Here is a 24,210-nt window from a genome sequence, read left to right as displayed (position 1 = left end):
CACAAGCTGGAATCAAGATTGCCGGGAGAAATATCAATAACCTCAGATATGCAGATGACACCACCCTTATGGCAGAAAGTGAAGAGGAACTAAAGAGTCTCTTGATCAAAGTGAAAGAGCAGAGTGAAAAAGTTGGCTTAAAGCTCAACATTCAGAAAACTAAGATCATGGCATCTGGTCCCATCACTTCATGGCAAATAGATGGGGAAACAGTGGAAACAGTGAGAGACTTTATTTTTCTTGGGCTCCAGTGTCACTGCAGATGGTGATTGCAGCCCTAAAATTAAAAGATGCTTGCCTCTTTTTCGTGGCGCCTTGGAGGCTGTCGGCCACTTCAGAATGAAGCTGAACATCTCTTTCCCAGCCACTGGCTGCCAGAAGCTCACTGAAGTGGATGATGAAGGAATACTTCGTACCTTCTACGAGAACCGTGTGGCCACAGAAGTTGCTGCTGATGCTCTGGGTGAAGAATGGAAGAGTTATGTGGTCTGAATCAGTGGCAGGAATGATAAGCAGGGTTTCCCCATGAAGCAGGGTGTCTTGACCCATGGCCGAGTTTGCCTGCTACTGAGTAAGGGGCATTCCTGTTACAGACCAAGGAGGACTGGAGAGAGAAAGTGCAAATCTGTACACGGTTGCATTGTAGATGCCAATCTGAGTGTTCTCAACTTGGTCATCGTGAAAAAAAGGGAGAAGGATATTCCTGGACTCACTGATACTACAGTGCCTCGTCGCCTAGGTCCCAAAAGAGCTAGCAGAATCCGCAAACTTTTCAATCTCTCTAAAGAAGATGATGTCCGCCAGTACGTTGTGCGAAAGCCCCTAAACAAAGAAGGTAAGAAACCTAGGACTAAAGCACCCAAGATTCAGCGTCTCGTGACTCCACGAGTTCTGCAACACAAACGCTGGCATATTGCTCTGAAGAAACAGCGTACTAAGAAAAACAAAGAAGAGGCTGCAGAACATGCTAAACTTTTGGCCAAGAGAATGAAGGAGGCCAAAGAAAAACAGCAGGAGCAGATTGCCAAGAGATGGAGGCTGTCCTCTCTGAGAGCTTCTACTTCTAAGTCTGAATCCAGTCAAAAATGAGATGTTTTAAGAGTAACAAATAAATAAGATCAGACATCAAAAAAAAAAAAAAAAATGCTTGCTCCTTGGAAGGAAAGTTATGACCAACCTAGACAGCATATTAAAAAGCAGAGACATTACTTGGCCAACAAAGCTCCATCTAGTCAAGGCTATGGTTTTTCCAGTGGTCATGTATCAATGTGAGAGTTGGACTATAAAGAAAGCTGAGTGCAGAAGTGATGCCTTTCAACTGTGGTGTTGGAGAAGACTCTTGAGAGTCCCTTGGATTGCAAGGAGATCCAACCAGTCCATCCTAAAGGCGATCAGTCCTGGTTGATCATTGGAAGATCTGATGTTGAAGCTAAAACTCCAATACTTTGGCCACCTGATGGGAAGAATTGACTTATTTGAAAAGACCCTGGTGCTGGGAAAGATTGAGGGCAGGAGGAGAAAGAAGGGGATGACAGAGGATGAGATGGTTCGATGGCATCACCAACTCAATGGACATGAGTTTGGGTGGGCTCTGGGAGTTGGTGATGGACAGGGAGGCCTGGCATGCTGCAGCTCATGGGATCACAAAGAGTCGGACACAACTGAGTGACTGAACTGAACTGAACTGAACTGAACACAAGGAAATTATATGACAGTTATGGGAAGCTGGGTATGAGCCCCAAAGAATAAAGGAACTTTACAGAAGGAAGGACTGTTGGCCTGGAAACAGTGCTGAGGGGTGAGGAGGACACGTCTCCACCCACCAAATCTGGGAGGCGTGTACTCTCTCATGGGTATCTGCAGGGTCAAGCCAGGAGGTGCCAGGGCGGCTCCCTGATTTGCGGAGGCATTAGTAAACCACTTGAAGAGAGTTGAGCAGAGGATGTGACAAGGTCAGGTTTGCATTCTAGATAAATCACACTGGACTGTGTACTTCTCTGAGGGCGCCAAGGTAAAGGTACAAAAATAGCTGATAAATGGTCATACCAATGGAATACGGATCTCTTGATGCATCAGGCTTGCACCTGTCAACTACAAATTGTCACATCATTTTACCTCTACCATGACTGACTCACAAATGCTGCTGCAGCTACTGACCTTCAACACCCCCTGAGGTAACAATGAGAAAACAGAAAGAGAAATTAAGGAAACAATACCATTCACCATTGCAACAAAAAGAATAAAATACTTAGGAGTATATCTACCTAAAGAAACAAAAGACCTATACATAGAAAACTATAAAACACTGATGAAAGAAATCAAAGAGGACACAAACAGATGGAAAAATATACTGTGTTCATGAATTGGAAGAATCAATATTGTCAAAATGGCTATACTACCCAAAGCAATCTATAGATTCAATGCAATCCCTATCAAGCTACCAATGGTATTTTTCACAGAACTAGAACAAATAATTTCACAATTTGTATGGAAATACAAAAACCTCGAATAGCCAAAGCAATGTTGAGAAAGAACGGAACTGGAGGAATCAATCTGCCTGACTTCAGGCTCCACTACAAAGCCACAGTCATCAAGACAGTATGGTACTGGCACAAAGACAGAAATATAGATCAATGGAACAGAATAGAAAGCCAAGAGATAAATCCACGAACCTATGGACACCTTATCTTTGACAAAGGAGGCAAGGATATACAATGGAAAAAAAGACAACCTCTTTAACAAGTGGTGCTGGGAAAACTGGTCAACCACTTGTAAAAGAATGAAACTAGAACACTTTCTAACACCATACACAAAAATAAACTCAAAATGGATTAAAGATCTAAATGTAAGACCAGAAACTATAAAACTCCTAGCGGAGAACATAGGCAAAACACTCTCCGACATAAATCACAGCAGGATCCTCTATGACCCACCTCCCAGAATATTGGAAATAAAAGCAAAAATAAACAAATGGGACCTAATGAAACTTAAAAGCTTTTGCACAACAAAGGAAACTATAAGCAAGGTGAAAAGACAGCCCTCAGATTGGGAGAAAATAATAGCAACTGAAACAACAGACAAAGGATTAATCTCAAAAATATACAAGCAACTCCTGCAAGTCAATTCCAGAAAAATAAATGACCCAATCAAAAAATGGGCCAAAGAACTAAACAAACATTTTTCCAAAGAAGACATACAGATGGCTAACAAACACACGAAAAGATGCTCAACATCACTCATTATCAGAGAAATGCAAATCAAAACCACATTGAGGTACCATTACACGCCAGTCAGAATGGCTGCTATCCAAAAGTCTACAAGCAATAAATGCTGGAGAGGGTGTGGAGAAAAGGGAACCCTCTTACACCTGTTGGTTGGAATGCAAACTAGTACAGCCGCTATGGAGAACAGTGTGGAGATTTCTTAAAAAACTGGAATTAGAACTGCCATATGACCCAGCAATCCCACTCCTGGGCATACACACCAAGGAAACCAGATCTGAAAGAGACACGTGCACCCCAATGTTCATCGCAGCACTGTTTATAATAGCCAGGACATGGAAGCAACCTAGATGCCCATCAGCAGATGAATGGATGAGGAAGCTGTGGTACATATACACCATGGAATATTACTCAGCCACTAAAAAGAATTCATTTGAATCAGTTCTAATGAGATGGATGAAACTGGAGCCCATTATACAGAGTGATGTAAGCCAGAAAGATAAAGACCAATATAGTATACTAACACATATATATGGAATTTAGAAAGATGGTAGCGATAACCCTATATGCAAAACAGAAAAAGAGACTCAGATGTACAGAACAGACTTTTGGACTCTGTGGGAGAAGGCGAGGGTGGGATATTTTGAGAGAATAGCATTGAAACATGTATATTATCTAGGGTGAAACAGATCACCAGCCCAGGTGGGATGCATGAGACAAGTGCTCGGGCCTGGTGCACTGGGAAGACCCAGAGGAATCGGGTGGAGAGGGAGGTGGGAGGGGGGGCCGGGATGGGGAATACATGTAAATCCATGGCTGATTCATTTCAATGTATGACAAAAACGAGTACAATATTGTAAAGTAATTAGCCTCCAACTAATAAAAGTAGATGGGGAAAAAAATAAAGTAGTTACCTTTGTGTAAAAAAATAATAATAATAACCTCAGATATGCAGATGACACCACCCTTATGGCAGAAAGTGAAGAAGAAATAAAGAGCCTCTTGATGAAAGTGAAAGAGGAGAGTGAAAAAGTTGGCTTAAAGCTTAACATTCAGAAAACTAAGATCATGGCATCTGGTCCCATCACCTCATGAGAAATAGATGGGGAGACAGTGGAAACAGTGTCAGATTTTATTTTTCTGGGCTCCAAAATCACTGCAGATGGTGACTGCACCCATGAAATTAAAAGACGCTTAAGTTATGACCAACCTAGATAGCATATTAAAAAGCAGAGACATTACTTGGCCAACAGAGGTCCATCTAGTCAAGGTTATGGTTTTTCCAGTGGTCATGTATGGATGTGAGAGTTGGACTGTGAAGAAAGCTGAGCACCTTAGAATTGATGCTTTTGAACTGTGGTGTTGGGGAAGACTCTTGAGAGTCCCTTGGACTGCAAGGAGATCCAACCAGTCCATTCTAAAGGAGATCAGTCCTGGGTGTTCATTGGAAGGACTGATGCTGAAGCTGAAACTCCAATCCTTTGGCCACCTCATATGAAGAGCTGACTCATTGGAAAAGACCCTGATGCTGGGAGGGATTGGGGGCAGGAGGAGAAGGGGACGACAGAGGATGAGATGGCTGTATGGCATCACCGACTCGATGGACATGAGTTTGAGTAAACTCTGGGAGTTGGTGATGGACAGGGAGGCCTGGCGTGCTGTGATTCATGCGGTCACAAAGAGTCGGACACGACTGAGTGACTGAACTGAACTGATATTAGGATTTTAGGGCTTCCCTGGTGGTTCAGTCAGTAAAGAATCCACCTGCAATGCAGGACACTGTCTGCAATATAGGAGACCAGGGTTCGATCTGATACTGATGAGGTGAGTGTTTCTTCCCACTTAAAGTGAAGACTTGAACTGGGATGGTCTCAGGGGTCTCCTTCAACTTTAAACCATATGTATTGGAAATTACAGGTGAATACTATGAATTCGGTGACCTGGTTGAAATCTCCTAATCAAACAGTACAATCATTTATCATCTAGTCCTTTTGATCTTGGTCTCCAGGAAGTATTTAAACCTTAAGTTTTACTCTGTGGAAAATTTTCTTTCAATACTTCTTTCTTCAATTGATGTTGGTTCTTTCAAATGAACATTGTTTTCTTTTTATTTAAAATGATATTATTGTATTCATAAAAGGTACAAAAAGAAGGTATCACTAAGGAATTACTCTTTTTGTAGTTAAACATGTTATTGGGTAAAGTATGGTATAGGAGATATGAGTAAGTGCATGTGAAATCATGTGACTTGTTAAAGGTTGGTTGGTTGTTTGGGGTCTCCTAGGATACTTGGTTGTTTTTCCACCAACACACACATCCTCTACAATCCTAATAAAGCCTTTGGAATCTGCTGGGCCTTTAAAGGCTCTCTCACTACTTTCTATGACTTCACCATATCATTAAAAATCTAACATTATTTACCATAATTTAATAGTAACAAGCTTTGTAACCGTATCCAAGGACATGAACTTGTTTGTTGTAACAACGGCCTGAATAGTCCCAAAGGACATTAAAGAAAAAACATACCATGTCAAATTTTCAGTAGTTTTATTGAAAAATGCCTCTTTTGTTTCAGAAATAAATAATATAAGGCAGTGAAATTCACAATCTGCAGTTAAAATATAAAAGCAGCAATTCTATGTTCATAGTCTTGCAAACATTTTCCAACTGCTTTTGATAACTAAGAAACATTATGTTCTGGAAAAAAAAAAAGTTCATACTAAATATACAACACAAACATGCAATTCCATTTCTGCAGAATAATCTGCAATTTGGCATAAATGTTAGCGTGTCTAAAACAAGGAGGTTTAAGGCAATATGGAACTGTATCCAGTTGATACAATAATTTCAGCTACATGGCTTAAGGTTGGTAGCTTTTAAAAAGAGATGTATAAGAGCATTCTATGCCCTAATGTATGACAGAGGATAGAAGAGGAAAATAAACAGTTGGAATAGAGTGACTTTTCCCTCTTTTTTGGTTTTACGAGAGAAACTGCTTGGATGGGGATGTAACTGAATTGCAGGTAAGTATTGGAAAAGATTAAACTGCCCTCTCGAAATACACCGTTGCTCTAGGTTCCAGGACTTTGCTGCTTAAGAGTTTCACTGAGGCTGCCTGCTGAGCTACCTAATAAAGGCACAAGGGACGTTCTCTCCCCGCAGCTTTTGTGAACAAAGGATCTTGCAAGCAACTTCAAGGGCAAAGGCAAAAGATTTCTACAGACTGCGCGGGCAGCGAGCTAGGCTTCCTGCAGGAACAAGGTTCGCTAACAGTCAGAAAGGGTACTCTCCGATGAAGCAACGCCGGAAGAAACGTGGCAGGTAAGACGTCCACTGCTCCGTCTGACCTGTAAATGGGAATCCGAACACCTCCCCGCGGCCCGGCCGCGCTGCGCAAGCGCGCGGGTTCAGGGTCACTGCCGGGGGCGGTGAGGCAGGGCGCGCCGCCAGCGCGCGTGGGGAGGGTGCTCGCCTGCGGGCTCGTCGGCGCCGTAGTCCTCATACTCGTCCGCGGTCCGCTCGGGCTCCACCGGCACGATGAAGGGCTCGCGCTCGGGCAAGTAGGCCCCGCCCTCGGGCACGTAGGGCTCTGTCCGATTCAACATTACAGTTATGGCATGATTTGGAAGGGATACACACACACACCAAAAGCTAAACCATCACCCGAGGGGCTGCACGCCAGTCTTAATCTCATGACTACAAAAGCAGAGAAATGACACCGTTCTGATTCCTTCCATTCGCAGAGAGAATTTGGTGATCTGAAATGACACTTTGTAACCTTCAGAGGTCCAGCAGTAAATAGAGTCAGTGTACAAACACCTGGGAAGGGTCAGCAACTGGGCCAAAGAGAACTGTCAACCAACCTAGGTAGGATTTTTTTGCAAATCCCCAAGTAACTTGATGACTTCGAATTTCTCAGTTCAGAGAACCACTGGGAAAGATGAGGAGGTGATGGGGAAGTTATATTGGCTCCTTAAAACTGAACTCTAGAGGTGAAAGTCAATTATCACCAAGTAATATACAGTACATGACGTTTTCTGTGGCTGGCTGGCCCACAGCCTGAGTTACAGCTGGTGGGTGAGGACCACCAGTGACAACAGCGAAACAGGAAGAAAAAAAGGGAGTCTGAACTTTTGGTTTGAAAAGGGCGATTACAAAAACCCAAATGAGAGTACATGTACATAAGGTAATCAGACACATCGCTAACAAGCAAGAGATGAGGAGATTCTAATTCGATGTTATTCCGGCAGAGAGCAAGCGGCAGGCAGAAGCTGATTGTAGAATTGTTAAGTGATTTTAGTGGACAGTATCACATACAAATCATTTACAAGCCATAATTAGTTTATTATTTACATAAGGTATTTCTCTTTAACCAGGTTAATTGTTTTTCCCAAAATGGCATCATCTCCGCGGTTAGTAGTTTTATTATGCGCCTCTTTCACAACCGAGGCTCCTCATGAGCTGTGTTTGAACTTTTTTTTTAAATAATATTTTTCTACATTATTACTGAAATGCATCAGGCTTATAAACTACCACCACTGCTTTTGTCTCATTCAAGTTAGTATAAAGAGTCTCCACCCTCCTTTATGATGTCCACCCGGTTCGTTAACCAGATCTGTGGTGAGATTTCCATACAGACTCATTTTCTAATAAGCACGTGCGCAAACATCTCAGAAACAGGATTTTCATGTATTCAAACTGTAAGCAGCACTGGCGACTTAGAAAATTTGTTAGCCGGAACCTGAAACAGGTCAAAGATGATAGTTTTTAAAAGTTGAATTACTATGCAAAAAAAAAATATCTATACACATTCATCTAAGTATGTAATGGTTAAATTATATATGTATATATCCATATATTTCAAGTTACTCATACATACCAGAAGGCAGAGGTAATTCAAATTTCTTTTATAAAGAATGAAATTGCAATTTTGTGAATGGCTTGCATAAGATATTTAAGATTCATATGATTATTTTTGGTCATATGTAAGTATGCACATAAATATATAGATATATAGATATTTAGATATTCAACTACTCATGCACTACTTGCTAGTAGCCAACCATATCAAACAGCAGTATCATTTTTAAAACTTGCAAGATGCTTGAGGGTGCATTGATGAAAAAGGTCACTGCTGACCACTGCCCACAGCATTAATTTTTTAATTTCTAGATCAGCATATTGCCTGTGTCCCCATATTCCCCAAATTCAGGCTTAAGAGACTTCTGCCTCCTGTAATTGTCAAATTGTCAAATATTAGAATTTCATGACAAACTCTTGAAAAGTTAGGTCCCAGAGTTTATAAAACACTAATTCCATGGACAAAGTAAAATAGTGAAATATTTCCAATTGCCTCTACTATGTTATCAAATAGTCTGCCTACACATTAGATTCCCAAAACAAATTTTATATATATTCTTGGCACTCTACAGTTGTACTCAACAAATCCCTGTTCCCAACCTTTAGGCCAAAAAAAAAAAAAAAAATCAATCAATAACATTCTTTGAACTATCAGGAGAAATATAGAAGTTTATGTTGTAATTTGATAAATGCAGAAGTATACAAAGGAGGGGAAAATAATTATTCAACTCCTATCAGTGAAATAATGTCATAAAATTAACATTAATTCTTTTGAGAGAGACTATTACTACACAATCCAAACACACAACTGAAAGAGTTGCTATCTTCAAGAAATCCTCAAATCAACTTTCCTTCAATCCTAGGGAACTTTATTTTCATACAGGTTTTTTTTAACTCAGGTGAATTTGGGTCCCTATGAGGGCCACAACATACCTGGATAGCCTTGGCCGTTGTATGGGATGCTGGCACATTGGGATGAGTCACAGTATCCAGGAGGACCTGGGGGGCCTCGGATACCTGAGTTTCCAGGACGACCAGGAGGACCTGGAGGACCTCTGGAACCTGTGGACCCTGGTGGACCAGTTCTTGATTCTCCTTGTGGACCTATTGTGGGTTTAAGACAAATATTGCCCCCCTTGTTAAATGCATCTCCTAAGGCAGTCAACAATACTTTGGCACCTCCACTACAAGACCAGATGAGTCTCTAGCATATGGTAAGAAAATATTTCCTTAGAAATCACCAGTATGAAGCAATGTTATTTCTGAATCTACTGATACTTCCTCATGGTTAACACAAATATAAAGATTTAACCTTCAGGGCTGACCATGGTTGCAAAGGACCTCATGGACCTTATGGTGAAGAAAACAATTCATTCTCAATCTAGTAAACAAAATGCATAGAACAACTATTCTTTCCTTCCAAAACCTCAATAAAAAAACCTGTGAATGAAATCTTGGGATGCCAGGATTTCTAACAAGGATATATTTCCTCAGTCTATTAGTCTATTAGTATCTTGAAGAACAGCGGAAGGAACAGGAAATGACGCCATCCTTAACAGCTGTGAGGCCACATAAAACAAATAGGGGGAAAAAAAAAGGAGTCCCATAAAAAGAAAACAGCATCCTTCTGTCACTAAAACTCAGACCCTCATATATTAAACTTAGAGTAAATCTTAAATAGAATGTGCTGAAATTTTTTTTTTAACAAAAAAAACATAAAAATGAGGAGGATCAGGAGGAACTTCTTGTTCAAATATATACCATGATGATTGGCCTGCCTGAAGCTAACAGGATGAGTTTGCGCCTCTGAGGAGGGCTGTGTGCTCTCAAAACCCACCTGGGGGGCCAGGCAGCCCTCGAGGTCCTGGGGATCCAGTACCCCTTTCACCTTTCTCTCCCGGCAAACCTAAGCAAGGACAGAACGGGGAAACACAGAGGGAAAATTATCTGGAAAAGTGTAGTTTTCATCGGAACCGATAATACTTGATTCAAGTAAGTCATCCCTTAGTAAAAGCAGAACCCAATTTTTCACAGAAGTCCACTTTCTAAGCCAAAATTCTTTCTAGACATTTGTGTAATTCCAGGTTCATGGCCAAGAAACAAATCTGGCTACAAGTCAGGGGAAAAATTATTTGAAGAAAACAAACACGTCGAATATATTATTTTAGAAACTAATTAAGAACAGAAATCTTGAATGAAGAATTAGAACCCATTGAAGACATCTCAAAGGTACCTTAGCTTCAGTAGCCCTATGAGGATGGCATCTAAACCATCAGAATTATAGAAGCATCTAGGTTTTCCCCAGAATGTTAACCACTAATTTCACAAGTCAGTCCCCAGCATGCTGAAACATCTGGAATCAGATAATCTTGTTTTTCTCCTTTTCCTTCAATTATACTTATCTACCATGAAATTAAAGCCAAATAAACACATAAGACCAGTTCCAGACCCTGAGTAAAGGAACCAGAAGAATTTGGATCTAAAAACGTAAGGCAGCTTACATTCAGTTGCTGCCCAGCTCTTGCCAGTCAAAACAATTAATAAGGTTTTAGTGCCTGATTCCCTTTGCCAAGAAACAATTTTGCTCGCTAACAACAACAATCAGAAAACGGCATTGTCTTGAGCGAGATCTCCTGACAAAATCTTCCTGTTTTCTAAGATAAGGATCTCTATAGCCTGCAGCTGCCTAGAAAGAAAAACAGGTTCAGGGATGCGTGGCTCTTCTGGGGCTGTCCAAACAAGGCCAGCGTCATTTGCCAAGCTCAGCCTTCCGCGTGCTTTTCGACCCAGCTTCTACACTTAGAGATTCCTTCCTTGATGCCTAGGCAGCAGCCAAGAATGCCTACCTCGTTCCCCCGGGGGGCCCCTGCATCCCTGGTGTGCCTGGGAAGCCGGGCCGCCCCCCAGGTCCTGGTTCTCCTCTGGCTCCTGCGCTGCCAGGGGGACCTGGGGGGCCTGGAGGGCCTGGCTGGTTGCGACTAGAGTGGTAATCGTTTGGAATCTGGTTCAGCATCTGATTGAATCTGTTCATCTGACCTGAAAATTAAAAGGGATGAGAACATGAAACAGATTTCTCTTAATATTTAGTGACATTCATTCCTGCCCCCTCCGGCAAATATTTTAATTAGAATCCCAACCCTAAAATAAAACACTCCAGTCATCCCAGACAAAATGATCCCTGATAAGAACACCAAATACTGTCTAGTAAGCCATCAGCATTACTCTAAACATAAAAGACTTGTGAAAGTTTAACGTGCTTCTGATATGAAGCCCCAAGGTTTTGCCCGATGATGTCACTCAAAGAGAAACTTTTTTTAAATTAATAAATGACAGCATTGTTGTGTGTGTGCCTACAGAGGTGATAATCAGGCTTTAGGGTAAACTGGAATCACCTGTGGGATACTTCAAACACTACAAATTTCTGGGTCTCATCTCCAAAGAGTGATTCACCAGATTTAGGGTGACCAAGGAACTCATTTCTCACACACAGCATCAGTGACTCTAAAGCAGGCACTCCTCGGAACCACCCTGGGAGACAGCTGGCCTAAAACTTCTGTAAAGGGAGGCCTTGAGTTGGAGGTCATACTCAGTTTGCAGGCACTGGGCCTTATCACTTAATAAATTTCGTGGAATAAGGAGAAAGAGTCCATGAATCAAAAGGAGGCAATAGAAAGTTCCCCATCAATGTGGACTTTTCAGGATCAAATTAATCTCCACGGTCCTCCTTTCTTAAGAGTTAGTAAAACTCAAACAGCATAACTTAAGAGATGCAATGATTGCTGCTTCAATGGATACCCAGTAAAAAATCCTAATATTGAAACTGAAAGGCCCTTTTAAAATGTGATTTTGTATCAGACCGAATATAAGGATAATGGGCTATTATTTTACCTTGGGTTACTGTTTTATCTTGATGACAATCATTAAAATATCATCGGCTTTATCTAACAGGATACAAAACTGACAATGTATAAAAAGAAGAGGTTGTGAAAATGAAATAGAAACATTTATCTTAGAAAGTATATATCTTAGAAAACAGCCTGCATTTTCCTGCAATTAACTTAAACATGCATATATTCAAAGGAAAAGAGATTTTACCACTTATCAATTGTTCACAGACTTGTCTTGCAACTGCTCGCATCATGTTCTGGGAAGCGATGTCTCCCTAGTGAATTAAATCAGTAAGTACGATCAGCATATTATTTACATAGTTCCAGAGTTCAATGTTTAACACACAAAATAAACTTGTAAGTCAAATTTTAAGAAATACATACTCTATCGCCTTTCTCTCCTTTCAATCCTGATGGACCCTGAAATATAGGAATTTCAGATATTACAAACTGACAAACATGGTCTAAAATGACTTCTGAATGGACATGATGAAAGACAGCAAGGTCTATTTTCCAACAAATTAGCAAAATCACACATCGTGTTCACATTCAAGTTACTCACCTTTTGCTTGACTGTAAGAAGGAATCTAATCTGTCTCCCTGTCTCTCTCTCTCCCTCTCTCAGAAGCACATATCCTCCAAAATAGTGCTGAGATGTGCATTTTATGATCACGTTTAGAAGTTATGTATTGCACCTGCATTTTATGATGCCCATTCACAGTAGAGATCTGGAACTGAAATACATGTCACATTGCCCTTGTTTCTATTCTTTTTTTTCACGTCACTATGGCTAGGGAGCTCAGCTGGCTATTGTAGGTTAATCTTGGTTCAGTTCTAGTAAGAACCCATAAGATCTCATAATAGTAAGACCTTCCATCAATTCCCTAACTAAACATGCATCTCTAACTCCTACTGATTTTGTGCATTGGATATGAAAGGGCTACATGCCTCAATTATCAAAGAACTTAACCCAAATGGTGGTCCCACATCCAAACACAACTACAGAATTTGTTGTTGTTGTTGTTCAGTTGCTAAGTTGTATACAACTCTCTGCGACCCCACGGACTGCAGAACACCAGGCTTCCCTGTCCTCCAGTATCTCCCGGAGCTTGCTCAAATTCACATCCATTGAGTCAGTGATGCCATCCAACCATCTCGTCCTCTGCCGCCCCCTTCCCTATTCTATCAGGCCTCTCACTGGCCACAAGAACATCTTGGAAAAGGTCTTCCTTCTAGTGTAAGAAGTTTTTGTCTTTCTGTATATCTCCAGGCTACCCCCTGAAAAGAATACCCACACCACTGACAAATCTGACGTTCAGATAACATCCCAAACTGCATCTTACCATCTCCAAGACTTTTGCCTCAACTCCTCAACATCCATCCAACTGGTCTTCCTTTCTCCCATGTTTGCCCCTTTCGAGTCTGTTCTCCACAGAGAAGCCAGACTGTTAATTTAAGAGGAAAATCGGCCCATGTCACTCTTGGCTCCAAGGCCTTCTTATCACACTTAGAATAAGTGTGGGCTGGGTGAGCCACATGATGGCCTTTGCCCAGCTACCTGACCTCACCTCTCCTCACTTCCTTCACTTCAGGTGCTTGGATCTCTCTGCTGTTCCATCCACGTGCCCCACTCACCCTCCCTCAGCCTTTGTTCATCTTTCCCCACACCTGGAATAATGTTCCCAACAGATGCTCCCAACCTCACTGCACCTGCTCGGACAGGCTCCCTGACCGCTGCATCTGAAATAGCCCGTTCACACCACCATAATGAGCCCCTGACCCCTTACTCTGTGCCTCTTTCTTTCATATCACTCATCATCACCAGAAACTATATTATGTATTTACATTTTTGGTCTATATCCCCCACTAGGATCTCCATGAGGGCAAGGACTTCACCCTGTTTATGGTTTTATCAAGACCCTAGAATGCCAACTAGCACAGTTAGGCACCAACCAAAGGGTGTTGAGTAAATGAATAAAAACATTCCATCAGCAGTTCTTGGAAACATCCACTATTTCAGGTATTATATATAAACATCAGGTATTATATATGTTAATAGGAAGACAACTCTGCATACAAGCACTAATGACAAGCTAACAGTGGCTGAGCTAAGTTCCCTGCTAAGACCTTTATACATGCAACTGCTAGTTTTGGTTTTAGAAACTAAACGTAAATAGAAGAGAGAAGAAAAGGAGAGGCAATTTACCACCTTAAAAGGATGGTTAAAGGAGGGGAACGGGGTAGATAACGTCCAGATAAATGCCACCAAATTGTAGTTCGAAGAAAAAGTGGAGCCTGACTCTCTCTTTACCAAAAGTATTCCACTCTCATGAAAACATTATTTAGCTTGGCACCTTTTGTAAATTTCAGGGAATCTTTTTTGCATTAACTGCTACTTTGTTCCCCCCCCTTTTTTTTTTAATTTAGTGCCTCTCTGAGACTGGTCTAGATATGATTTAGAACTCATCTTTATTGCCAGTATCTTGAGATGTCATTTCAAGTAAAGGAAGTAGACATTTCTTTCAGGTTTCTAGCTGCAGCCATCAATTACATCAGTGATATTCTTATGTTAGACTCTATTTTGGTCATTATAAAAAGAAATAGAATTCTGAATGGGTTGAAAAGTTCTGTGTACTTTTAACTGCTCTTGTGAAGTTTCTGCCATGATTCATTAATGAAAGGAGAGTAATAAAGTCATGTGCTAGAGTATACACAGAGTATGAGGCATATCAGGAGGCCTTTCATCTTTATGCTGCTTGCTTAATTTTATGTAAACGTAGAAGGCAGGCCATGTCACATAAAGATTCTACCCTAAGTTAGTTTGACATTAAACTGTTTTTTTTTTAACTTGGGTTTATACTTGGGGACATTAAACTGTTTTTTTTTTAACTTGGGTTTATACTTTTTTTTTTAACTTGGACAATACTTAAGAAGAGAGAAGTTCCATTCAGAGAACAGCTCTGATAGATGTGCCATCACTAATATTAGACTTCATGATCTTTGAAATAAATTTTTATATTTCAGAATTCTACTCAGACAAAAAACTGCTTAAAATACATTTATTCTTCATAGACACAAATAGGGAAGAGCTTGTAAGGAAGAATATGGAGCCCAACAGTCATTACAAATATGTGCTCAGTCGCTCAGTCATGCCTGACTCTTTGCGAACCCATGGGCTGTAGCCTGCCAGGCTCCTCTGTCCATGAAATTTTCCAGGAAAGAAAAATGGAGGGGATTGCCATTTCCTACTCCAGGGGATCTTCCCGACCCAGGGATCAAACTCCTGTCTCTTGCATTGGCAGGCAGATTCTTTACCACTAGCGCCACCTGGGAAGCATTCAGTTTTGGAGATACAAATTTGAAAATAGAAGATATGCATTATACCAGCTCAACTATTATTTTAACCAAAACATTTGATAATCAGAAAGGTAAACTGGATATGAGTTGGAGCAGGGCAGTATAAAAAAGTAAGATAATGGATTAGATAAATTCTTTTAATTCTGGGGCTAATGCTCTAGCATCCTCAACAGAAGGGGAAAGAGAAAGTGGCAGGGCTACAGGACGCTCACAAAGGGTTAACTTCTGCAGAGCATCCATGGAGGCGCCATGCACATCATGTGTTTTTCTATCTTAAGCTGCATACCGCTCCTAAATAAAAAGAATGATTCTGCTGACCCAGCTCTGAGTGTTTATACAGTGCAGAAATATGTGTCTTGGCTCATAATCCCATTCTCCTTTTAAAGAAACCCTATGACCACAGTTTTCATCCCAGAATGTTATAACTTGGAGAGAAAAATTTTAGAACTAGTACCAAGTTAAATCCATGGGTTTAGCATAGTTTCAACAAACGCTTCAAACGTATTACGGCAGAGATAACATAAATATGCCACAGTCTTGCAGTTTCTTCATCACTCACAATGGAAGGACTAGGCATGCAAGCCATCCACTTACTGGTCTGCCGTGATCTCCTGGCTTTCCTGGCTTCCCACTTGGTCCTGTGACTCCCGGAGAGCCTGGACTTCCCTGCAACACACAGGCAGAGAAACAAAAGGTTACCGTGAAAGAGGAGTCCCACGTAAAGTAAGCTAACAAAGCGCGGAAGGTTTTGAAAGGTTTCAGCGTATTAAGGAAGAATAAAATCAAATTTAAGATGACATGGAGGAATAAAATCTTGAAAATTCCTATTCAGTCTTTATGGAGTGTATAGTTGAAAAATACATTTGAAACCATTTGAAAAATATATGCATATACTGTTTTTAATCAGTTTCACCATTCACAGACTGGGATCCTAGTAAACTGGCTACCAAGTGAATTTACAGAAAGCAATTTCTGTTCGTTTATTTCTGTTATCAAAATAGAAAACACATCAAAAGACAAGAGCGAAAACTTTGTTTGGGGAAGAAATTGAGAAGGTATCTGAGCACCATGTGGTGGAGTTCCCCTTATCTCCAGGAAGTCGTAGCTCAGCCTAGAAACTCACTTTTACTGGTTTGGTGCATTCGAATAAAGCATAATTCTCTTCTATCATATCAGCACCCTCAACCCCATCAAAACCATAAGAATTTCTCCCTTTTAGCACAGCTTTAAGAAACTTTAGCCATAATTTACTCTGTGGGGTTGCAAAGAGTCTGACACGACTGAGCGACTTTCACACATCCATATTTTAGTAAAATATTTATAATATTGCTAGTCAATACATTATCTTCTAAAGTTAAAATTTCCTTAAAATGGAATCATCAGATTTCTATAAAACAATCCTCCATTCATCAATCATATAAAGGTCAATCTCTGTAGTAAATACTTTAAATGAAAGTTTACTGTACATTTTCAACTCTACTTGAGTACATATATATTAAACATAAATCATTCCTATCCAGCCAGAAGCCATGAAGAACATCCATTACCTCCAACAATGTAATTGTGATCTCACCTGGATGCAGATATACAGATACTTCTTTCAGAGTCAATGGCCTCAGTAATTTTCCCAAAGATCTTAATTAGAAAACTTACTCAGTAAGAATTACATCCTTTGAATAACTTAAAGCTGTTCTGTAATTAATATCCTTAAAATTCAAATATCATAAGCTACAGACTCTTAAAATTCTAGAACAGGAAATGACCAGCAAGATCATAAAGCCCACCACTTAATGTACACAATGAAGGAACTGGGGCACTAACCAGTTAGAGATATTTTTCTGTTTTTCAAATATAATTTGATTAAACAGAAAGATTATTTTAACACATCTGTTTTCTCTAGCTGATTTTGATTTAGGAGAATAAAAACAAGCAGGTCCCTCAACAGTGCGGTCCACAGCACAGATGGAACATGCCTCAAAGGTCAGTTTTCTGAGCTTTTTCCTAGCAAGTGGTGGTAGGGGGTCAGGACAGGAAGATGACTGTCACCCATTCCATTCTTACCGGTGGCCCAGGGGGACCCCTGGGTCCCATTGCTCCATCTTTTCCAGTAAAGCCCTATTGTAAAAATGAAATTAAGTGTAGATTAGTGAAATAATGACCAGCCAAAACTGAAAGAAACAAAACAGGATGATAAAAGTGACAGGTGAAAGATTTAGCCCAATTGCAGGTAACTTTTCAACATAAAGACAAATATGCCCCCCAAAAAATGCTTTCCATTTAAGTTATACCTTTTACTGAATAATTCAGTTCTAAACTCAGCCATTTATAGGGTTACAATTAAAATCATTTAAAGAATCAAACTAGTCTTCTCTAAAGAAGGCAGTTTCCTATTATGAAGATACTGCCTTTTGCTTTTATAAGAGTATAAAGAAATCTACAGGAAGACTAGCCCTTTCTACTGAAAAGTCAACGTCCACGAACTGGCCTGGGAAGGATCAAAATAGGATGAAGGGAATGTTGCTGAGGAAACCAGGTGACGTCATAGAAGATGCAGGAGAGGCCAACCACCTGTTTTCTAACAGGAAGCCTTGCTTCCAGGCAGCCAGGACAGGACCACTGTTGCTTCACTCCTAGGTGATTCCTCTCCTCCCCTCCAAGAAAGAGGCAAAACTACCTTAACTCGACCACTCAAAAGAAAGGAAATCCTCAATCCCCACTTAATTGTTTAGTGGTCCATCTCTCCTCATCTCACAGACAGGCTAGACCCATACCGGGTCAGGTTGAGAGGAGAGATCTACCCAGGAGCAGTGGGCATCTCTGTGCAGCTTGCACAGTGCCAGACGACCTCTGCCTGGGATGAGTCACTCACTGCCCGCCTACTATTCATCCCAAGTGCGGACCTCTGAAATCCAGCCGAGGATTTCTGAGTCAGGCAGTTTTTTATGGTTGCTGCATTCCTCTGTCAAAGGAAATTTTTGCCTCCTTTGAGAATAAGTGATAATTTTATGCATATTCTTGGATCCTAGCAAAAAGTCAAGATCATTTGGATCACTGCCTGCATTAAGTGGACTCCCATTGAATTTACAAAAGAGGAAGTTTAAATTATTTCTTTAAAATTACATTAGAAAGTCTGTCCTTTCCAAAAAATTCAGAAACTTATAGAGATAAACATTTCAGACTGTTTTCTGGAAGATCCAGTCCTGCTTAACAAAAAACAGACTCTAAGTTCATCTGATGTAACATCAACACCACTCCTGGGAGCCACTTAAGAAGCAAAACTGCTCCGAGTATGGTTCGGACAGTTGAATGTCATCTAAATTTCCTCCAACCACTGTAGAAAACACTCTTTTTCTTTCATTTTTTAAGGTAAGTATCATGTCTATGAATAATCCTCCTTCAGTCATCCTAAGAACTTCCTGACCAATCATTTTCTCTGTTTTCCTTGCTTTACTGAGCTATAATTGACAAAATCGTATATATTTATGGTGTACACGTGATGTTTTGATACATGTACACATTGTGAAATGATTACCACAGTCAAGATAACACATCCATCACCTCACAGAGCTATCATTTTTTATGTGGTGAGACTATTTAAGATACACTCTATTAGCAAATTTCAAGTACATAATATAGTATTAACTGTAGTCATCAAAATGTACATTAGATCTCCAGAACTTATCTGGCATAACTGAAACTCTGTATCTTTTGTCTAATATCTCCCCATTTCTCTCTTTTTCAGCCCCTGGCAGCTACCTGCTTCCAGAAGTTCAGCTTTTTTGAGATTTCATACATAAGTGAGATCATGCAGTATTTCTTTCTGCACTTTTGCTTATTTCAGGTGGCATGTCCTCCAGGTTCAAGGTTTATCCATGTTTTGGGAAATGATAGCATTTCCCTCTTCTTTTAAGACAGAATAATATTCCATTATATACATTAAACATATATTCATATATTAAAATATCACACCTTTATCCCTCATTCATGGGTGGACAGTTAGGTCTAACCAGTCATTTTCTCTTAGAAGTAGCATATACCTAAATTGGGATGAGGCGGATTCTATTCTGGTGACCTCAGAAGGGCTACCACTGAGCCATCTGCAGAACTTTGTGCTGCAAATTTTTTTTCTTTTTTTTTACTTTCCACTTTCAAAGCTGCAGCAGTTATTGCTGCTTCCCTCCATGGGAGGGTGGCCAAGAGGACCTGTGGTTGCTTTCACAGACGCACGTGTATGACTTGCCTGAACACGTATTTGTCTTGCTACTTTCTAACAGTCCCCAAAACTGTGGCTCATTTGAAAATCGATCTGAGCTGAAGGCAACCCAAGCCTCTTGCCTCTGACAACTCCATCCAGGTAGGACATCTTCCTTCATCACCATGGTCTTGGGCGTGCTCTCCTGAGCTTTATTCTCTTCTCTCCCACCACAGGTTTCAAGTTTCTTCCTTCTTTCCTTTCTTTCTTCATCCCTTCCTTCCTCTCTGTCTCCCTTTCTTTCTCTTTTGGCTGAGATGCCTGCACCCAAAGTCTAACTTTCCAAAACCATTTATGTTCCATCAGCCGTGACTCCTACTCTCAGCTGTAGTGACAGGAAATTGAGTGGTAGGTACAAGGCTGTGATGGAAAAAAGATGAATAATTTCCTGAAAACTTTCCTCACTCTCAACATGAGGGTCCTGGGTTGCCTCACCACAAAGGTGGATTCACAGATTAAAATGCAAGAGTGAAAAACACCATCCTTCCCACCCCTTCACTTTTCAGGGAAGCAGTGATGGCAGGGATGGCTGCCTGACCACCACCTCAGAAGGAACGTGTTGATGGGGTGGGCACCGACCACCCAGCGAGTCTGCATGGAACCCATGCTGAAGCACGTGCCAAGCCAACATGGCTTCCGCAGTAGCGGTGGCAAGGGAGGCAGCCCATCATTACTTCTGTTTTTTTTTTTATTTTATTTTATTGGAGTACAATTGATCTACCATGTTATATTTCATTTCTGTTATACAGCAAGATGACTCAGTTATACATATATTTTCTTTTTCATATTCTTTCTTATCATGGCTTATCATAGGACATTGAACTATATTTAATATCCGTCATTACTTCCTGAATGTGATATTTTTGGTTTTGTTGACTGATTGCATAGGCCAACTGATCACCCTTGCAATATCATTGTGGTTCTTTATTATGAGACAAGAATTCAAATAAAACTAGAGTGCCAGTCTCAAAAGAGTCAGAAGAATATGTATAAGTACCAGTGGGTCCCAGGCTCTCAGAGAACAGTTTTCTCTTTGACCTCATTTTCTCATAAACTCAAGAGTAGGCATTGGAGCAAATAAATTTCATTGGCAAATCATCCAACATTTGGTATTATCTGGGCAAAACTTTGCTCCATCCGATTGACCCAACTCTTCTGCCCCATGGAGTCTTGGAGGTGTTAAGGTTAACAAATCAATGCATGAGTGACAACTATTACAGCTCTGGCCCTCTCACAGCCTGCTGCTAGTCTTATGTTTTGACTTGATTAGTCAGAATACAGACAACACTCAGACTGCTGTCTAAACTAGAAGGTGCTGAAGTCATTAGTGCCTTGGTTTGAGCAGCTCTAAAACCTTCTATTAAAGTGTCTGTGGTCTCCTATGAAACCAAATGTTTCTGTAACGTTAAACAGAGCACAGAAGCCACTGTGCTTCTCATCTACTTGTCCTAGAAAAAACTGGGTCTCCTGCACTGGTCTCCTCATAACTCAAGAACAGACCTGAGATCTGACATAAATAAGCAAAATTCCTACTAAGTTCCAGTTGCTATCCATCACAGAGGCCTGCTGATGGTATCTGAGTTCTAAAGGTGTAGAAAAGATGTCCCTGACCACATACAAAGTGCCACGGCAATCAAGACTATTCTTAGAGTTACATAAAAGATGCCTCATAAAAAATTTTTAATTTTCAGATATAACGCAATTTTCTAGGATTCTTGAATCTCTTTCCAATTAACCAAAATTCATTGGTTTTCTGAGTATGCTGAATTTTTTTAAATTTCCAAAATTCTAACGACTCATTTAAAGACCCACCATTTTGTTTCATAGACTTTGAGACTGCCCTGGTGTCAGTTGGCCCACTGATATTAGCTTTTCTGCCTCCTATGAGATATGTGAACTCTGCATTTTCAGCCACACCAACTGAACTATGGGGGGGTTAATTAATAAGCAACAATCATGTCCAGTGTCGTTAGAGGCCGTACAAGAACACTTACTCTGTCTCCTGGAGGGCCCATTGGTCCTGGTGGGCCAGGTAATCCTGGAGTTCCCTACACAAAAGGAAACAAACAAGAAAACACGGTAATAAACTTGTGTGAGGAAAGGAATTTGTGTCCTTCTCCAAAATGTTTGGGAGAAAAGTGCAGGGACTCTGCGAAGGAATAGAAACTCAGTAGCAAGCGCAGAGCCAGCCCGCGAGGGAGACGCTAGCTCAGTCAACAAGCCCAGACCTGACTGCACAGCCTCAGCCTGAAGCCTCAGGCCAGGCGACGGAATGGAAAACGGCCAGGCTTCTGCTCTGCGGCTTAACCTTGGTTCACCTTCTGAGGCACTACGAGGGCAACTTTGCAAAGAACACTTGACAAGTCAAGAAAAGGCAAGGTGAAGAACAACTCACAGTCCGGCCTGGAAGTCCTGGCTCTCCGGCATCGCCCTTCATTCCCTGGCGACCCTGGAGCAAGCAGTGGGAAAACAGGTCTCAGCATTTTACAGAAATTAAGTGAAAAGGGAAGACGTGAGTCATTCCTGAAATCTCTATCACTTCATAAATCCAATGAAGCATATTTGTGAAGGGAGATGAATAAATTATTTTGGGGACTGATGCTCACTTTTTAAACTACAAATGCTGTTATAATTTCCATTTATCGTGTTATGGGATCATTTTATATAATCATGGGATAATATGCCTTTCTTTTAAAAGAACCCAAGTTGAAGGGAAAACTATTTTTATTATTTAACATATTTAATTTGGTGCTAATTGCAATGGAGAGTCAATGAAATGTAACATAATTTTGTTCTTTATAACTACATACTAGAAGATACTTGTTAATAGGCAGATCTGAATTAAAGCTGATAATTTAATAGTAGTAATAAGAAAATAAATAGAAATAAAACTCCCCCAAACTCCCCTGTGGATATTCGAAGCTAAAAGTAGATGCATTCAACCCTGTTCCTTTTTTATAGCTGCACTGAGAGGTATGAAGGATCTGAGTTCCCTGACCAGAGATTGAACCTGTACCCCCTGCAGTGGAAGCTCAGTCTTAATCACTGGACCCCTAGGGAAGTCCTGCTTTCAACCTTTTTGAGTGAAAAGAAAAACCCAGTTCTTTCAAATGTTTCATTTCCAGCTATATCTGATATAGATTATTTTTTTCTCTAAATGCTAAAAAAAAAGTCTTTAAAGGGAGTTTAGACCTAAATTTAAAACTATGTAATTATCTGGATTCTTATTCATATGCTGTATTTGTTTTATTTTAAAGTATAGAAAAAAGTAGTTAAATAAAACACCAGCCTCAAAAGGTAAGACACTTCTCCTAAGTTCAGACTGGCATTTGGAATAAAACAAATTTTTATTGAAGTAATGACCTAGATAAATAAGTCATAAATATCAGACAGAACCCCAGGGCCTGCCACAGACTCAAAGCCATTTCAAAGTTTTCAGGATATTAAAGGATATTTGCATTACTTATTAAAATAATTTTTAAAGGTCAAAGAAGTAGCAACAATTTTTCCTACAGTTACATATTATTACATATGCTATTTACATATCTGAAATTACAGTCACAGGAAGCCATCTCAATGACTAAACTTGTTGAGTTTTCTGAAAAAACACTGGAATTTGGCAAAATAGAGTAGAAAATGTTCCAGTTAAATTCAACATTAATCCACCATCCTCATTTCATACAGAAAGTCTTTGTGCTTACTTGTTCACCGGGAATAGAGAGGCCGTTGGGTCCCTGAGGGCCTGGAGGGCCCTGGGGACCAGGAGGACCTGTATCTCCACGAGGACCGGGTGGCCCCTACACACAGAACAGAGAAACAAGCACAGAGTCATAGACTGCCCTTCCAGGGCTGTCTTCACAACTCTAAGATACCAATCAGAATCTCTGCAAACGTTTTACAAATCAGCCCATCTATTGGGTTGACCAGAAAACCCAAACGAAGTTATTGGCCAACCCAATATAAAAGCATTTATTAATGTCATCCCTTTCTTCCTTTGACTACTCACTAAAAGAATTAGAAAGTAGAATAAATTCACAAGAGCACTTAAATTTCCAAACCTCCTATTTTAACAAGGGAATAGGTTTCTTAAAAACTAAAATACATCAAATATATTCATATATCTATAGTCCTAGATTCATTCAGAGGTCAAACCTCACAATTCACTAGATTTGATTTCTTTTAAGCTGGTCCTGATTCCTCTTAGACTTAAAGGAATGTACAGGGGATGTCACTGAAGTGGGAATTGCCCATGGGAGACCTAGAGAAGCACCTAAGGGCTCCGCTCTCAAATGGGCATCCTCTCATATGCTCTCATATGGGCTGATTTCTGGGACTAACATATGTCTACATCAAAAAAGGAAAGAGCAGGTATGTTCACTCAACGTTGGAGCTTCTTTGCAGGGTGTCCAGGTAGAAAAGGACAGACCTGGAGTTAGACAGACCTGGGTCAGCACCCCAGCCTCACTTTCCTGAGTTAGCTTAATGACAGTACGACAAAAACTACACATCACCTTCACGATACATCCTCCCAAGATGCTGGAGTTGTCTTACAGAGACAGTTTTGAACCAGTAGAAGAGGCCAGCGACCCCCAGCCAAGGCAGATGTGGCTGGCTTGCCTCCTTGAGAGAGATG

The 24,210-nt window shown here is 40.5% G+C and overlaps 1 protein-coding gene, 1 long non-coding RNA gene and 1 pseudogene across 2 annotated transcripts in view; 2 read left to right on the top strand and 1 right to left on the bottom strand.

The window, feature by feature from the left end:
- The first annotated feature begins 339 nt into the window (after positions 1 to 339).
- LOC110142274 (small ribosomal subunit protein eS6-like) lies at positions 340 to 1,089 on the top strand (annotated as a pseudogene).
- A 6,455-nt stretch (positions 1,090 to 7,544) lies between these two features.
- The window catches only part of COL12A1 (collagen type XII alpha 1 chain), a 115,571-nt gene continuing 98,905 nt past the window's right edge, over positions 7,545 to 24,210 (bottom strand). Inside the window, 12 exon segments of the mRNA XM_070480790.1 lie at positions 7,545 to 7,962; positions 9,015 to 9,185; positions 9,919 to 9,987; positions 10,928 to 10,946; positions 10,948 to 11,117; positions 12,177 to 12,243; positions 12,353 to 12,388; positions 15,920 to 15,991; positions 17,387 to 17,440; positions 21,572 to 21,625; positions 21,973 to 22,026; positions 23,279 to 23,374. Of these exon segments, the coding sequence (XP_070336891.1) occupies positions 7,952 to 7,962; positions 9,015 to 9,185; positions 9,919 to 9,987; positions 10,928 to 10,946; positions 10,948 to 11,117; positions 12,177 to 12,243; positions 12,353 to 12,388; positions 15,920 to 15,991; positions 17,387 to 17,440; positions 21,572 to 21,625; positions 21,973 to 22,026; positions 23,279 to 23,374 (873 nt within the window). The 3' untranslated portion in view covers positions 7,545 to 7,951.
- Positions 17,885 to 21,966, top strand: LOC110142109 (uncharacterized). Its single transcript, XR_011492982.1, has 3 exons — positions 17,885 to 18,691; positions 19,068 to 19,679; positions 20,084 to 21,966. It is a non-coding gene; the product is annotated as an uncharacterized lncRNA (long non-coding RNA).

Source organism: Odocoileus virginianus, chromosome 19 (genome assembly GCF_023699985.2).
Source record: "Odocoileus virginianus isolate 20LAN1187 ecotype Illinois chromosome 19, Ovbor_1.2, whole genome shotgun sequence".
Lineage (NCBI taxonomy): Eukaryota > Metazoa > Chordata > Mammalia > Artiodactyla > Cervidae > Odocoileus > Odocoileus virginianus.
This window is presented reverse-complemented; position numbering and strand designations above follow the sequence as displayed.